The 16649-nt window shown below is 36.6% G+C and overlaps 1 protein-coding gene across 12 annotated transcripts in view; it reads right to left on the bottom strand.

Annotated features, from left to right (window-relative positions):
- The window catches only part of BBX (BBX high mobility group box domain containing), a 278064-nt gene that overhangs the window by 140803 nt on the left and 120612 nt on the right, over positions 1 to 16649 (bottom strand). For 3 of the 12 annotated variants that reach the window (XM_082696959.1, XM_082696949.1, XM_082696953.1), the window contains one exon: positions 15793 to 15841. The exons of the other annotated variants lie outside the window; for them this stretch is intronic. In XM_082696959.1, coding sequence (XP_082553085.1) covers positions 15793 to 15807 — 15 coding nt within the window. In that variant the 5' untranslated portion in view covers positions 15808 to 15841. The remainder of the gene's footprint in view (positions 1 to 15792; positions 15842 to 16649) is intronic. 12 annotated transcript variants of the gene reach the window in all.

The following is a 16649-nucleotide window of genomic DNA, read 5'->3' as shown; positions in this document are numbered from 1 at the left end:
GAATACTGTAGCCTATCTTCCTCCTCTGTTCCAGTTGCCCTTTCATACCAACCCGACGTAAACCTCCAAGTAATTTACACCTTATTCTTAGGGGATGCGAGCTTGAGAAATGGGTGACAGTAGAGCACAACACAGATTCTAAACCACCGCAAACTGTCCATGAAGTTTCTATACATGGAGTATAAGATATTTTCAACCTAGGTTATTTCAATAAAATGCCACATTCAGCTGTGCTTGAAAACTGGAGCCGTATTATCTCAGATCCCCTTTAACTCAAAACAGCACTTTTTATCCTATGTCTATCAAGTAGCCAGGACCTTTCTAATAGGTCAAGTTCTCCCAGTACTTACTTTTCAGATTGTGACTTCAGAGTAAGAATAATCTTTCTCAAAAACCTCAACTAAGAGTTACATAAGAGTATGTAAAACAATTACTATACTTATTTTATACTTGGGGAGCTAAGACACAGAGATCCTTAAGGTCTCACACAAGTAACCCCAAGACATCTACTCTCATTCTCAACTCAACATTCCAGACAAGAGACAAAATCTCATCTGAAAGTCATCAAACACGAGGTAGCATTTCCAACCCACCAAATTTTAATAATCAGTTTTATCAATGGTCATAATTTGGTGTTTAGGACTTTCCCCCAACCATATTATTCTATACCTATCAAGGATTAATTGTCACAAGTAGAGACTTTGAAGATTTTTTTTTTAAGATTTTATTTATTTGTTTGTTAAGTAGACAGAGAGAGAGAGAGACAGAATGAGCGAGTGCATGTGCACAAGCAGGGGGAACGAGAAGAAGAGCCGGCAGAGAGAGAAGCAGGCTCCCCCTGAGCAAGAAGCCCTATGCGGGACTTGATCCCAGAACCCTGGGATCATGACCTCAGCCAAAGGCAGATGCTTAACCAACTGAGCCACGCATCCCCGACGATACAGGATTTTCAAGAAAAGGATCTCAGAAAACAGAATAAAGTAAACCTGAATAAGTAAGTGCAAAAAAATTATTTTAATACACTCTTCCTTGTGAATATTTAGTTAATGCCAGAGACTTATCAACACACTTTTTCTCCCTAAATATTTACAGCAACAGTATCTCAATGAGACAATCAGTTTGCAGTCCTTTACGGATTTAATAAAAAGTGCGAACAGTTTTACATCACTGCACTCAATTTTACAGTTCCTAAAAGTCTTTTGGGACAGCATTCTTAATATGCTTCTGGCTTTGTCCAATTCATTCTCTAGATTGATTTTCTTTGAGGAACTAAAAGCATTCAGCGCTTTTCGCCAAACACCACACACACACATAAAATTACAATTTTTTTTCCATCTTGTGAAAATCTGATATATTGACTATATCCCTTATCAGGTCAATCTTGAGATGAACACTCAATGTCTTCCTCTAAAGATCAAAGGAATAATTTAAAATAAATAGGCATATTATCATTTAAGCTCTCTTATTAGCAGTCTCAGTACTCTTTAAAGATTCAAATCTCTCCAAATTTCAATGTAAGATTATACTAGGTGTAGATTTTAAGACTTCAAGTTACAGACAGACGTTCTTATTACAGAAGCCAAAATTGAATGTGAATGCTTATTTCTATTTCTTTACACTACCCAAATCAAATAACTTTTGTTGGGCAACTGCAGACACTCAGCTGATTCAATGAACATATTTCAGACAGCTGTTTCTTATTTGAGAACCTAAAACTATTTTTGCTTTTAGAAATGCAGGTTATACAAAGAGAAATAAAAATCAGAATCCGAAAGAAAAGTTCCCACAAGAAAGGTCCTCACATAGCACAGTATGAGGATGAACAGCAATCTGAAATATGTAAATCTCATTTAACCAGATCACAGCTAACAGACTCTCCTCAACTAACCACATTTTGGGAGAAACTGTTTTTAGGATAAAGTGACAAATTATAAAAAATGGTGAAGATCAATTAAAAAAAAAAAAAACACATAAAAACCTCTCAGGGCATGCCTGGGTGGCTTAGTGGGTTAGCCATCTGTGTATGGGTTAGTTCATGACCACAGGGTCCTGAGACCGAGTCCCAATTTGGGCTCTCTGTTCAGTGGAGATTCTGCTTGTCTTCCTCTCACTCTGCTGTTTACTCCCCCTGCTTGTGCTCTCTCGCGCCCTCCCTGTCACATTAAAAAGAAGAAAAAAAAAACTTAATAAATATATATATATAAAATCCTGTTAAAAAACGCTCAGAAAGCCTTGGACAGGAGGCAGAAAGGTTGTTGGTGTTGACACCGAGCAATTCACTGGGTGTCAGTACCTATACTTCTTTGGATCTCCACCCTCTTCCACATGGTAGGGGTGGGTGTGGGGGTGGGTGTGTGGGGGTGGGTGTGTGTTTGTGTGTTTTTTAAAAACTGTAAAATAGTTTTTAATCATTAGAGTGATGACACTAAGATCATCCTTTCATTAAAGAATAAACTTCACTCTATTAACAAGAAATTCAGTGTACTAACATTTCTTCAATGATCTACAAATACCGAAAGCTTTCTAGCCAACTTTCACTCAACAAAAAAATTAAACAAAATTCTTCTTTTCGAAACATTCCAGTTTATCCTATTATTTTTATTCTAGGAAAGGCAGACACTGACATCATTTCTTGTATAGTAAAACTACTATTTGGTGGGAAATATAATCTCTTCCTACTTGTTCTTCATTGATATAAAACACTATTAATGACCCAAATTTTGTCATCTTACATTTTCTTATAAATTATCAGAAAAGAGCATTTTCTTTTAGGCCGTGATGAAGACACAGTTGTCTAATATATAATAACATCTGTATCAAACTCAAATTTAGGTGTACTGACAGAAATATAATTATGTACATAAGAATATGCACAAATACAGGTCTAATTTGGATCCATTCAATAATTCTAAAGAAAGGATAAAAATCAAATAAGGGATAAAACATTCATCTGTTCCCCATTTCCACGCTTCATAAGCCAGAGTTGGGAGTATAAAGACTTGGACTTCACAGTCAGATAATCTTGAGTATGGCTAGCTATCTAATTCATAGTTCATATTTCATCTATAAATATTTTTATAGCTCATCTATAAAAATAGGCTAGTACTTTCTACTTTATAGGATGGTAAGAATGGACACAGATAATATGGAAAACCCCTTCAGAGTGCCTCTCACATATTCTACAAATAAATAGTAAATATTTTACACATATATTTTATAAGACACATAAATGTATTTTCTTTCTTCTTCAAGTCCTTTGGTACCTCCTTACCCCAAGAGATGATTACAGTAGCTTCTAAGTGATAATCTCCATTCCACACTAATGTCTATCCATACACTTATTCAGAAGCATGCTTTGAGCCTTTCACTCTCCGAATCCAAATTCTTCAATGGCACTCCACAGTTTACTCTCAGAATGTAATTCTTTAGGTTGGCATTAACCTCCCTGTCTCTCCTCACCTTCTCTCCCCAACACAGACAGACATACACACACACAGACAGACAGACAGACACACACACACACCACCATCTGGCTCCAAACTTCTTTGCCTTTCTCTGTATCCTAGAAGACGCATTCATGGCCCAGCTCCCAGCAGTTGGGTACTTCCTTGCCTCTCGTGCTTGCCCAGAGACCCCTTATTTTAAAATGCTCCTCCTCTCTTCCTCTCCATGCAGGTCAAATATGATCCTGGGCAGAATAGTATCTCTCCTCCAAATCTCTTAATTCCCTACAGCATGAACCATAAACTTCCTCGTGACCCTCTTCTTTTAGTGTCTCAAATGATTATACCAAATCATGACCCTTGGCCTCATTATTTTAATCTCTACTCCATGCACTTCCACATCATCATCAATCATTAGTAGCCTGTTAATTATAGACAAGTGAGCCTGTACTATAAAGTCTCCTACTGAAAATCACAGATTTAAATCCTGTAACTTGTTCACAGTTCATCCTCACCATAACTATGAAGTCTAACTGGAAAGGAGCAGGTGAGGAAGAGTGGGGATCCCTCTTGGGTCTGTGAAGTGCCCAGAAAAATGTAGAGGAGTAAATAGGAGAATACAATCCCATCATGATTTCACCATCTTTACTAAGTACAAAGAGTAAAAGAGCCAGAACCTTCCAATGAAAACAGTATTTGAGATCATTTAAACGCAAATAATTTCCAACAGATCACAGAAAATCTCTGGCACAGCTTTAGAAGTGAAGCAAAAAGAAACATATTCAAATCGATCCTTGAGTAAACTCCATTAAGAGCATCAGAATGGCTGTCTTGATGGGCTTTAAACCCGACAGAACAGCTGACTGGACACTGGACAACTCCACTGAGAGAAAATCAGACCCTCTGCTCCACATCATGGACTCAAGAGCTCCACAGTGCCACCTACCCTAGGTTCAGAATGGTTCTTAGCAAGGGCAGGTTATTAATTGATGAACACATGATATAGGTGGCAATTAAAAGAGCAGCTTAAGACTTACAGAAAGTAATGCTGCCATCTAACCAATGTAAGGGTTAAGTAACAGCAAATAACTATAAATGGTTGAAAACAGCATAAATGGATGAAAACAGCAGCCAAGATAACTCTAAGCTCAAAACAAACCTTAACCTAAGGGCCATGATGCCATCATTCAAAAGAGACATGGTGCTTGGCTAACATAGGGAAAGGGGGTAAAGAGTCCACTGGCTAAGCAGAAAAGAAACCTACAGATTCTGGGTAAGATTCGGTGGGAGAAATATACACAGAAGAAAACGGTATTTGTTATCTTTAACGGCACTATGTTAACTGAGCTTCCTTGAGGAGTCCTGATTCCTCAAGGCACGAAGGAACAAAAAACAGTGTGGGTGCTCTACTTTCTGCTCTACTGTTTATATACATATACATATACATTTTACATATATATATATATATATATATACATATATATATATATATGATTCAGTGACTTATTTCTCAGATTTAATAAAATCTAGTTAGCCCTTTAGAAATGTGGATTTTGCAGCTAACATAATGAATGGTAATATACTGAGCAATTAACTGCAGGAAAAAGGGCAACACTAATCATTTCTTCCTCAAAATGATAGACCTATCTGAGTATTTCACTGTTTTTGTAAGCCAGATATAAACTACCAGACAAAATGAATATTGTCATTCCAGCAACACCTACATTTGAATAAAACTATTCAGAACTATTTTAAGAAGATGCTTTGCAGTAATATAAATGCATAAATGCAGATATTGTATAATCACATGATTAATAACATGAAGCCCAACTCTGAATTTATTTTATATGTATTACTGACTTTGCTGTATAACAAATAACACAGCAGTAAAAATTAGTATCTAGTTGAAATTTAATTCTTAATTTAGCATTCAAAAATGCCCCTTTCGGGACGCCTTGGTGGCTCAGTTGATTGGACGACTGCCTTCGGCTCAGGTCATGATCCCGGAGTCCCGGGATCGAGTCCCACATCAGGCTCCCAGCTCCATGGGGAGTCTGCTTCGCTCTCTGACCTTCTCTTCGCTCATGCTCTCTCTTACTGTCTCTCTCTCAAATAAATAAAATCTTTAAAAAAAAAAAAAATACCCCTTTCAATGAAAGTGAAGCCCATTCAAAGCACAATCTGTAATATATGCGCTTCCTAGATTCTGAAAGAAATTTTACACCAAATGATTATATATATTCATACACTTTGTACTATATTTAAGGATAATCCAACTTATTAACATAACAGTGTATTTTTAACATTTGCTGCAACTTAGTCATTAGAGAATATACACATTTCTTTTAAAAAAAACTTTAATTAAAACAAGAATACTAAAAGAGTACTGTAGGTTTTCTAAAGTACTTTAAGCCTGTCTAAATAAAATACTAAGTGAATTAGTACTACAAAAGAGACTTTTATAACTGGTAATTTAAAATATTAATGTGAATACCGAACAGGTCCAAGCTTTTACGTTAATCAGAGACACAATTTAAGACTGATTTGAGTGAGTAAAGTTTTCATGTCAGGTAATTTCTCCCATTTTCCCCTTCTAAGCATAAAAGATGTTTCCCTGCATTCCTCAAGAACAAAACATAATCTGTTCCTCTAGAGATAGGATGGTATTAACTGCTTCTTTTGAGAAGAGAACATCTGGCATAATGTGTTTTTGTGGAGTTTGTCCAGTAAGCAGTTAGGAGGGGTGAATAATCACAGATAGTGTGGCTTCTTGTTCTTCATGGCTGGACAGCCCAGTAAATCTTGAGTCTTTTATGTGCATGGAGGCTGGAGGTGGGTGGTTAACAATTGGGCTTTCAGTAGTAAATAATTTAACATTAAAAAAAAAAACAACATTTTTTTAAAATTCCAAATTTGATTCAGAATTATTATTACAAATAGATCCTTCATTGAAGAAGTTATCTTCCTTTTTCTTGTTACAAAATCCTTCTCTTACCTTATTCTCTTCTTAACCTAAATTTGTCAGACTTACACAGGATTTTTCACAAAGCAGATTCGTAACATTGTGACAAGATGACATTTTTTGGTGTTCATGCATAAAAGTCAGAAAGAACCTACTTGATCTTGGTACATAGTCAAACCCACAGGTCTATGGCCAGGACCCTCAGGAGTGATTGGGCAGTACTTACAATTTATGTAAAGTTAAGAAGGACTTTGTGCCCCCTGCTCCATGTAGTCTTCTCTCTGGTACCCTTTGCCTTTGGTCCACAGAGTTCAGAGGCAGTCATAAAATGAAGTCTAGGGGTGGCTGGGTGGCTCAGTTGGTTAAAGTGTCTGCCTTTGGCTCAGGTCATAATCCCGGGGTCCTGGGATTGAACCAGATGTCGGGTTTCCCTGCTGAGTGGGGAGCCTGCTTCTCCCTCTGCCCCTCTCCCCCACTCATGCTCTCTCTCTAATAAATAAATAAATAAATTTGTTAAAAAAGAAAAAGAAAAAAAAAACTGGACAAGTAACATGGTTACAGTCACTGCAACAGCTATGGGAAGACGAAGTGAAAGGAGCTGAGGGTTCCGGGCAGAGAAACCAGAGGAGAAAGAAAGGAGCAACTTGCTTCTTCTAGCACCAGATGACTACAGACCCACCTGACCCCAGGGAAAGGCCCAACAGTAAAAATCAACACTGACTCAAAGATGGTAACTAGACTATGAGAAAAGACATCCGGTTAGGTCATACAGCAAATAACAAAGGGTTGGACATAGTTGTGGGACTGGAGGAGGAAGAAGAGGAGGAACGAGGGGGCAGAACTTAAGATTTTTACACTGAACAATGCCAGGGCAACCTGGTGAATAAAACTGGGAAGCCAAAGGTATTCAACAGACTTTTACAAAGAATGATATAAATGTGTTCTTACTCTAGAACAAATCAACCCTAAATAACAAATGGAGGAAGGGAAAGTTCAGTGTAGGCCCCACCTGCTGTGGTTACAGGAGACAATGACTGACAGGTTGCTGTGATACAGTCATGGGCCTCGAGCCCAGTGAAGTGGATGGATTCGGATTTTGGTAGTGGCAACTAGACATCCAGAGAGAAACAAATCTTCATTTCAACTGAAGACAGAATACAAAATGCTGGAGTCAAAAGGAACCTTATAGATCACTGGCCTACTGCTCTCATTTTTTAAAAAACAAAACAAAACAGAGTGAAGCAAGAAAAAATAATTGCTTACGGTTTAGAAAGCTATCCATGGGCTTAAGTGTTTTCAGTACACATGATTTTTGCCCATTGTGTTTGGGGAAATTACTGCTGAACAAGGAAAAGACATCAGTGCTTTTCAGACATTTCTATCACTCCTTTCCTCATTCAATAAACATCTAATGAATAGTAAATCCTAGGCACTTGGCTAGATCCTGGTACACTACTGGAAAGCCTCCGAAAATTAATGTAATAGGTAATGGCAACTATTCTGCCAGAATACTGAGACTGACCAACTAACATTATGCACCGGCGGGTACAGAGTTATCATAAAGCTGGAAGAACTGGAATACGGAGACGAGAATGAGTGGAGAAATACAATCACATTCAAAAGCAGCATTGGCTGAGAAAAACAGAAGTGGGTGAAGGTCAGAAAAGGGGAGAGAGTGGAAATACAAGTGGAGTGATTTACCTGAGCTTTGGGGATTTTCACAGTGCAGAACAAAACACAGGTTAAGTCACTGCACCTTGCAAATGGCCCTCTCTGGGTCACTCTTTGTCTCTCTCAACTCAAATTAAGGAAAAAAGAAATCAGTAAAAGATGTGTACATTACTCTGCCCAAACTGTCTTTGGAAGTCAGGAACAGCTAACAATTTTCATTTAACATGAGAACATCACATTATTATGATGTGGTTTTCTTGGGAAAAAAAAAGTTAGCTAGCAAACACACCCAGCTATTTCAGGATGTCTGACTTCAGTGGGTTTGAGAAAAGGTACAAGTGACAATTGGAAAACTGTGACAAAGAAAAGCAGCTGCTGCAAAGGATAAAACTAATTTTTAAAAAATAGCTCATCAGGGTTTATTGTTAAGTGGTGTTATTTGGAAACTTACGAAATTCCTTCAACAAAAATCTTGGCATTTTAAGGACTATAGAAAGACACTTACATCGGGCTAGAGAGAGTAAAAAATGTAACAAGCTCTACGGAAATCCATTTGCCATTCTCGTGTAGAGTTCTGGGGCTGGGCATACCCTGTGAAACAGCAGCTACACTCTTGAACGTGTATCCTAGAGACAGAATACGCACATTAGGGGCATGAACAGGATTCCCAGGAATTTTACCTCTAATAACACAGTATCTGGAAATAATCTAAAATGGCCAACAAAAGAACGTAGATAAATTGTATTATTTTCAGAAAATGATGATAAGTGAATTACAAGTATAGGGAAGGATGACTCTGAAACATGATACTAGGCTGAAAAAAGAGAGGCTGCATAAGAAAACAGTATTTTATTACTTATATAAAATTCAAGGACAAGCAAAAAGTATGTAGGGGATATATAAATATGTGAAAAATACGATAAGGAAAAACAAAGAAGTAATAAACTCAACATCTAGCATTGGCAGGCAGCGGGGTGGGCAAGGTTAAAGAGATGCAAGGCACTGGGGTCAGGGACAGCTCTGTCTCCGAAATCAGTAGTAGGTACTCAGGTATTCATGTTGATATCATTCTTTGCATCTTACCCCACATTATAAATATTCCCTGTATATACAGCATTTTCTGAATACAATGGGGTTGCTTCTATTTTTTAAAAAACTCTTGGAAATTATACTGTATTTTACTAACTACTTTAAAAATGCTTTTTAAGGGGCGCCTGGGTGGCTCAGTGGGTTAAGCCGCTGCCTTCGGCTCGGGTCAGGATCTCAGGGTCCTGGGATCGAGTTCCGCATCGGGCTCTCTGCTCAGCGGGGGGCCTGTTTCCCTTCCTCTCTCTGCCTGCCTCTCTGCCTATTTGTGATCTCTCTCTGTCAAATAAATAAATAAAATCTTTAAATAAATAAATAAATAATAAAAATGCTTTTTAAGTGTCTGTAACAAGCAGTAGCTATCATGCACTCAAGAATTCAAAATATCACTGAATTAACATGAACAATTCTGAGGTCAGTATTTTCATCCCTAGCTTCTATCTGAGGAAACAGAGATTCAATGTTCTGTGGGTGACCCAATCTGACAGCAAGCCAAGGTTCCCCATTCTGGAAACCACAGTGGGTCTGTAGGGTAGAACTATCTAAAATATAAGGGCAAAAATAGATTTCTAACACAAAACAACAAATTTGTTATACTGATTTACTATTCTAGCTCATCCTCTTGTCCGCAATGCATCCCTAGATCATATTCTAATGGCATACCCCAATTTTATGGCATATGGACTTTATTATTTTATAGTCACAATTTACCCTTCAACTCTACAAATTCTAAAACTGGCAAGAGCTACCACTTATTTATGCAAAGTCTCAACTTGGCTGTACTTCCTTTAATAACTTGAATTTCTCTAAGACTGGGAGCTGAAGCAAAGTTCGCTATTGGTAGGCTGCAACTTCATGCTCTTATCTCATTACCCTCAGGGATTCCTTTACAGGCAAGCCAACAGGCTGGCCAGGCCCCACAGAAATTACTCACTTCCACCCTCTCTTTCCTCATCTTTCTTCCAGCCATACTTCAAATCTAATTTTAAACTTATGCAGGAAACCTGATTGATACCTCCTGGTTTTCTCTACTTCCTTAACTCTGGGCCTCTGCAGCACACAGAACACGACTCATCTACATAATTATTTGTCAACTTTTTCTTTTGTTGTTGTTTTCATTTGCACGTGTCTCTAGCCTACAAGACACTGAAAAGAGTTTACAAATTTCTTTCTTCTGAGCTATGCCCTGACTCATTCTTTGCCCAAAGCCTCGCCAGCTGTGCTCTGTTAACAGTAGTCACTTAGTAAATGCTGATGGACTTACTACAGGAGAACAATGCGCCTCTGGTATTTCTCAATATCCCAGGGAATCCTCCACATCTATATACATGCTGGAGATGATACCAGGTACCGCTAGAGGCTTGGGGTCTTCCTGAGGGCGCCTGGGACAAGAAAAACACAGAGAGAGACCAAAGACAGTCAGGAGAAACACAGAGAGAGGAAACATGGAAATAAACAGGGAGTAAAGTGTAAGAGGAAGGACAGAGTCAGGAGTTACAGAGAGATTAAGCAGCCAGAGACACTCAAGAGACAGGGAAGAGGATGGACCTCTCACTTTGGCCTGGAAACATTTATCATGTAACAGGTGCCGTCATTTTACTATGTTTATGAGATAATATCCATTTCAGAGTTATTTCTAAGATTTTTCTGACCTTATTTTATCACCTACTAAAATTTGTCTTTATAGTCTTATCTTTGGAGATATATATATACACATACACAGACAACAATCCTCAAAACAACACAGCTGTAAATTAAAAAAAAAAAAAATACTTTTCCCAATTCTCCAACTTACAAAATGGTTACTTCAGAGGACTAATGTGATTTGTTCAAGGTTGTAAAGCAAAAACATGAGAACTGGGGCCTTGAATCTCTGAATTCCAAAATCCAGTGCTTTTTCTGACATCCCATGTTCTCTATTAGAAATGAATCCTATATAAATCATAGAAATCCAAACTACACATTCAAAGTAAAATTTTCTATCTTTTGAGATACTGAACTACTGAGGTTACTCACTAGGAAACTAGCTCAGAGCTTCCTTTATTTTAAGAATCTATCAGAAAAAATAAGTCCTAATGAAAATATACCAGAATGATTAAAAAATTTCAAACAAATGAAATTAAGTGACTGTGACCTGACAGAATTTTAAGATTTTAGGAGCTCGAATTAGTTCATTGCTTTAACAATTTGGTAATTTCAAAGTCTTAATGATTCAACACATTTCAGCTGAAAGGTTTAAAAACCTCCACATTTCAATGAATTCTTTAAATCTAAATCTAATACTAGTAAACTTGTCTCAAACTTAATCTGTCATAATGCCTCATCTAAAGTATATACTGCATGCAATCCGATTTCAAGGTACTATAGTAGAAATGATTTAATGCATCTCTCCTTCTAAGCCTTAGTATTTTTCTCTTGAGGTATACTAAATAATCATGCCCTTTTGAAAGCAATGTAATTGCCAGAAAATCTCCTTTGATACAAGGGTAAGTATGTCATTGGATTTCACAGCAGGACAAGATAATAAGAATACAAAAAAAATTTCTATTTAGTTGTGCACTGGTATACTGTTGTATGTTCAGTAATTTTTAAACCACAAATTTTCAAATAAAACCTGAAGTATAGTACTGCTCTGCCCTCTAGTGACTAGCTAGGTTTTGCTAACTACATGCTTTTATTTATTGAAACTGCTTTCTGAGCAATATTTAGAATTTTTTTTTTTTAATATAATGGCTGCTCTGTCATCATCTGGAGAGTGATGAAGAGTACAAGTCAAGTTTTCAGATACATCTTTTGATGTGAACACAACATAGGAAAGAAATACGATTTATTTACATAGGGATGGTATACCTAAGTCTCACAAAAGAAAAAAGAAAAAAACTATTCCAGTCCTTATTCATATTTTTATGCAATTTACTTTGAAAGGTCAAGGAATTCCATTCATGTTTTTAAAAAAACTTCATAAATTTCACAGCTATAAATCCTAAATTGGTTAATTCCATTATTTTGGAAACTGAGCTATCACGGTGAGTGGTACTATATATACACCACACATAGATGAACAATTCTCTACTAACAGAGCAAAACTATGCTTAACACAAAGCTATACTGTTCATCATTTACCCTTAATTATTCAAGTGGCACTTTAGGATTTTTCTGAACCTCAGTGTTGCCACTAGGAAATTAACTGTGACTTTATATACGGAAAAATTAAACAAGGATCCAGTTAAAACCAGAGTTATTTATTATACAGAGATGCACCCTAGTATTTCAACGAAAGGAGTTCGTTTCCCTCTTAAACTGCCACAAACTTGCTACAAAGAACTGATGCATTTCTAGAAGAGCATTTCTACTCTAGTCCCAAACATACTAGTTGTGTCTACACACACCTATGTAAAAAATAAACATCACATCTGTAAAATGGTATGTAAAAGATACCTGAATATGTGAGGCTAATCCATGGACAGTATGGTGGTGTGGTTAGAACAAACCCTGCAGCCAGACTAGAAGTTTGAGTTCTTGCTCTGCAACCTACTGGCAGTTATGATCTTAGGCAGATCATTAACCTCTCTGTGCTTCAGGCTCCTCACTTACAAATTGTGAATAAAAAAGACACCTACCAATAGTAGTGTTTTGTATCTTGATAGGTATTGGGGGTTACATAGGTGTACGCATTTATCAAAATTCAGAGAATGTACATTTAAGATCTGTGCATTTAACCAAATGTTAATTTCAGATCAAAAAAGTTGTACATAGGGTGCTCGGGTGGCTCAATGGGTTGAGCCTCTGCCTTCGACTCAGGTCATGATCCCAGGTCCTGGAATCGAGCCCCACATCTGGCTCTCTGCTCATCGGGGAGCCTGTTTCCTCCCTCTCTCTGCCTGCCTCTCTGCCTACTTCTGATGTCTGTCAGATCTCTGTTAAATAAATAAATAAAATCTTTTTTTAAAAAGTAGTACCTAAATAGTGAACTACAGTCAATAATAGACATCCTGAAGTACTTATGATAGAGGTAGTAATGTTATTTAATTTACTTGCTAATGAGTCAAAAATAAATTGATGATGGACAAGTTATAGATCTGTAATAACATAATAAAATGTTAGTGGTAAATCTAGGCGGTGAGTATGTGAATGTACAATGATATTTAAAAGGTTCTTAACAAAATGTTGAGGGTATTCCACCTCTCATAGAGCTGATGTGAAGGATTAACCAAGTATGTAACAGTATTAAAAGCACAGGAAAGTATCTTACAAGCAACAACGGCAAATAGCAACATATTAAGCAAATAAAAGTGATCTCTCTTCTTCCTTAGTTGGAGGGGAAAATGTAAGAAAATAATGAGGTATTGAGCTCCCAAACCAGAGTGAGTAGTTGCTGTTAAAAGTGTTGAAGTTCAACTTTCAAATAATCCGTATAACTGCATGGGCCACATAAAGAACATAGTCTTAAAAGAAAAAGCTGATTAGAATCCTGCTCTGTTTTTATTTAGTAAGCCAAAAAGTTCTGACAAATTAAATATTCTGAGTCTCAGTTCCTTCATATACAAATGGGAATAATGAGACCTACACATTTAAGAGTCACTATGAAGACTAGAAAAAATACACTCCTACACACGTACACAACAGAGAGAAAAATGCAAATGATGACAATTGCAGTTTTCATCATTATAATCATTACTGCTAACTTATGGTGAATCTTGTATCCCCTTATAACTATTTTCTGCTGATGGAAACAAAAGTGGCCACGTATCAGATTCTCTAGAAATTTCACATATAAGTGGCCTCCTACACCAAAGAGTTTTTGACAGGATCTTTAGTAAAACCACTGGGCCCTATAGAAAGCATCACTGTACTTCGTGTAAAAGAAGAGCTGGCAATGACAGGCAATTCATTATTTATCCTTCTGCAGTGCCAATTATAATATAAGTCTTATGGCAGAGGCATTTTCAAAGTAGTTTGCTGATGATATTTTAAACAAAGTCATTTCAGTGCATTTGAGAAAATGGTATTAGCACCTGGATAAGTTTTTATTTGAAACAGTCTGAGGTAAAATATCTAAAGAAAATAATATTAAAACTACATTTATAGAAGATGAGTTCTATGCTCCCAGGGAGTGGCTCTCTAAGCCATTATACATTACTCCACAAAAACAGTGGCCTAACACAGTTTCAGCAAAAAAGAAAATCAAGAATGTGGCAATAAAACAGGGAATACTGCTAATGCTATACAAAGTGGCTTCTGACTTGATCACTGCACAAAAAATGCTTTCTCCAAAGGACCCTCAAATCGCCTAACCCAAACACTGTTTGGGGGCATTTAGAGTTCTCTATATTTTTCCACATTTTTGTTGAAAATTCTTCCCCATCTTCTTTGGTACTGTACTCTATTGCTCACCCCCTCCCCCCCGCCCAAAGATCTGATTATTTTTCCTTCCTTTAGACTTCTCTTTAAAAAGAATAGGTAGGTGTTTTCCAAAGTTCTGTCTCTGCCATATTTTCCACTTTCACCAATATTCGAACATTAAACTCTACTTCTCTTTCCTGAGCTCTACTTATCTTTAGCCTGAATCTCTGCCAAAACCTTATCAATCTGTAACTATATCCTATACATAATCACGTGGATGTCCTCTTTGCATTACAAATCTAATCCATCCTAAACTCTATCTCCCCCCAAATCAGTTTCTACTACTCTCTACTTCTGGTAGCTGTACTATCTGAACACCCATGCTTAAACTTAAAACCTAGTCTTGACTTCCTTTTCAACACCCTCACTTCTTCCTTTCCTCTTATGATCCCTCCACAGTCCCAGTACTAGGTCAGTCTGTTGCCAAAGCCTACAGATTAGTAATTTGGTTCAAGTCACAGGGCAGAACATGTATTCTTTGAGAAAAAAAGTGAAAGCTAAATTTACAATCACTAAAGACATGCAGACACACATACAGAAGCCAAACAGTAGCAGGTATCGAGTGTTTGTGAAAATCTTCATTGAAGGAATCCTTAAAACTGAGTATCAGTTTTTGCCCTGCAAATGGAAAAAAGACTTACTTGATTTTATGAGTTGAATATCTGAATCTAAAATATTCTAAACTACATCCAGACACGGTATAACCTTCATCATGTCTCTCATGGTGGTCTCATGGTGGTTCCATCCAGAAGAACAATTTCTTCTTAACTAGGATTTGCCAAAGTCCCTTAAATCGATCCAATACCTACCTCCTCTTTTCCCCTCCAATCCATCCCTCTAATTGCATCTGCTCAAAATTTTCCAGTGGCTCATTTGCCTTAAGGAGGAAATAAATAAACTCACTCTGATATTCAAGGCCCTCTTACATCTGGCTTTTTCTAGGTTTCCCATTCTACCTTTATATACACATGCCATCCAACTGGCAAAAGGGATCTAATTCCGTTTTTCCAGACTTCTGTATTTTTCCCTCTGGGTAGTCTTCCTTGATATTCTTACCTGAGATTTAAAACCTTCCTCAATTCTTAATGAAGCTTGTCCCTCTTTCCTGCTTAGAGTTCCCCTTCTATTATCATAGTGTGACTATGACACTAACACACTGACTTGCACGCTGTAGTTACAGTAAATATTTACTAAACAAACAGAGGAACAGAAAATACATTACTTTACCTTTAAACAAAACATTTTTCCAGTAAAATTACTGAAGGCAGTTCAGGTTCTAAAAAGAAATAAAACAGAGCTGAAGAAAGAGCGCAAACACTCTCATAGGTGGGCCAGAAAGGTTTAGAATTTCAATATACACTAATAATTTTAAAAGTATATAAGCATTCTATAAGATCCATGGTTGTTATGGTTAGAATGCACACATATTAAACTAGGAAAAAAAAAATTGCTATAAAAAGACCACAAACACCTAAGATATATATGCTGACCGAGCAAATTTTAGAAAGAATCAAGGTATTTTCATAGATGATTATCCTCAAAACAAGTTTAGATATATTAATTAGAGATATTCAAAGTTAATATATATGTTAATTATAGTCATATTCAAAATTAATATACCTGATATTAGATAAAAGACCAAGTTGTATTAGTTCATGCTCATGAGCATGAAAATTATCAAGATGTAGAAAAATATTTTCTTCTCTTAGATCAATTGTGAAATGCTAAGCCAGTGATCTAAAAATGAAGAGAAAGTTTGCTTTTCTAACTTATGAATAAACTAGCAGAGTCAGCTCATGACTGAATTAACCATTTAACTAAAAATTTTAAATTTTTTATCAGGTTAAGATAATCAATTTATGAAAAAGGCTCTCATACTTTAAAAGTCATTAAGAATTCACAATACATTTCCTTGCTTTGTTAAGATAATTACAGTCTAGGAAGAAAATTATGTAAATTATAAAAATTTACTATTATGCTTACATAATTTATTTGTTTGAGGTAGTAATTTTGTTAATACCAAGAGTGTAAAGTGATAATAGTCCTAAAATAACTATAATCCTCCAAATGACAGATAACTTATC

The sequence above is a fragment of the Mustela nivalis genome, assembly GCF_964662115.1.
Source record: "Mustela nivalis genome assembly, chromosome: 1".
In the NCBI taxonomy this organism is placed as follows: Eukaryota; Metazoa; Chordata; class Mammalia; order Carnivora; family Mustelidae; genus Mustela; species Mustela nivalis.
The sequence above is the reverse complement of the archived record's forward strand: the minus strand, read 5'-3'. Positions and strand labels throughout refer to the sequence as shown.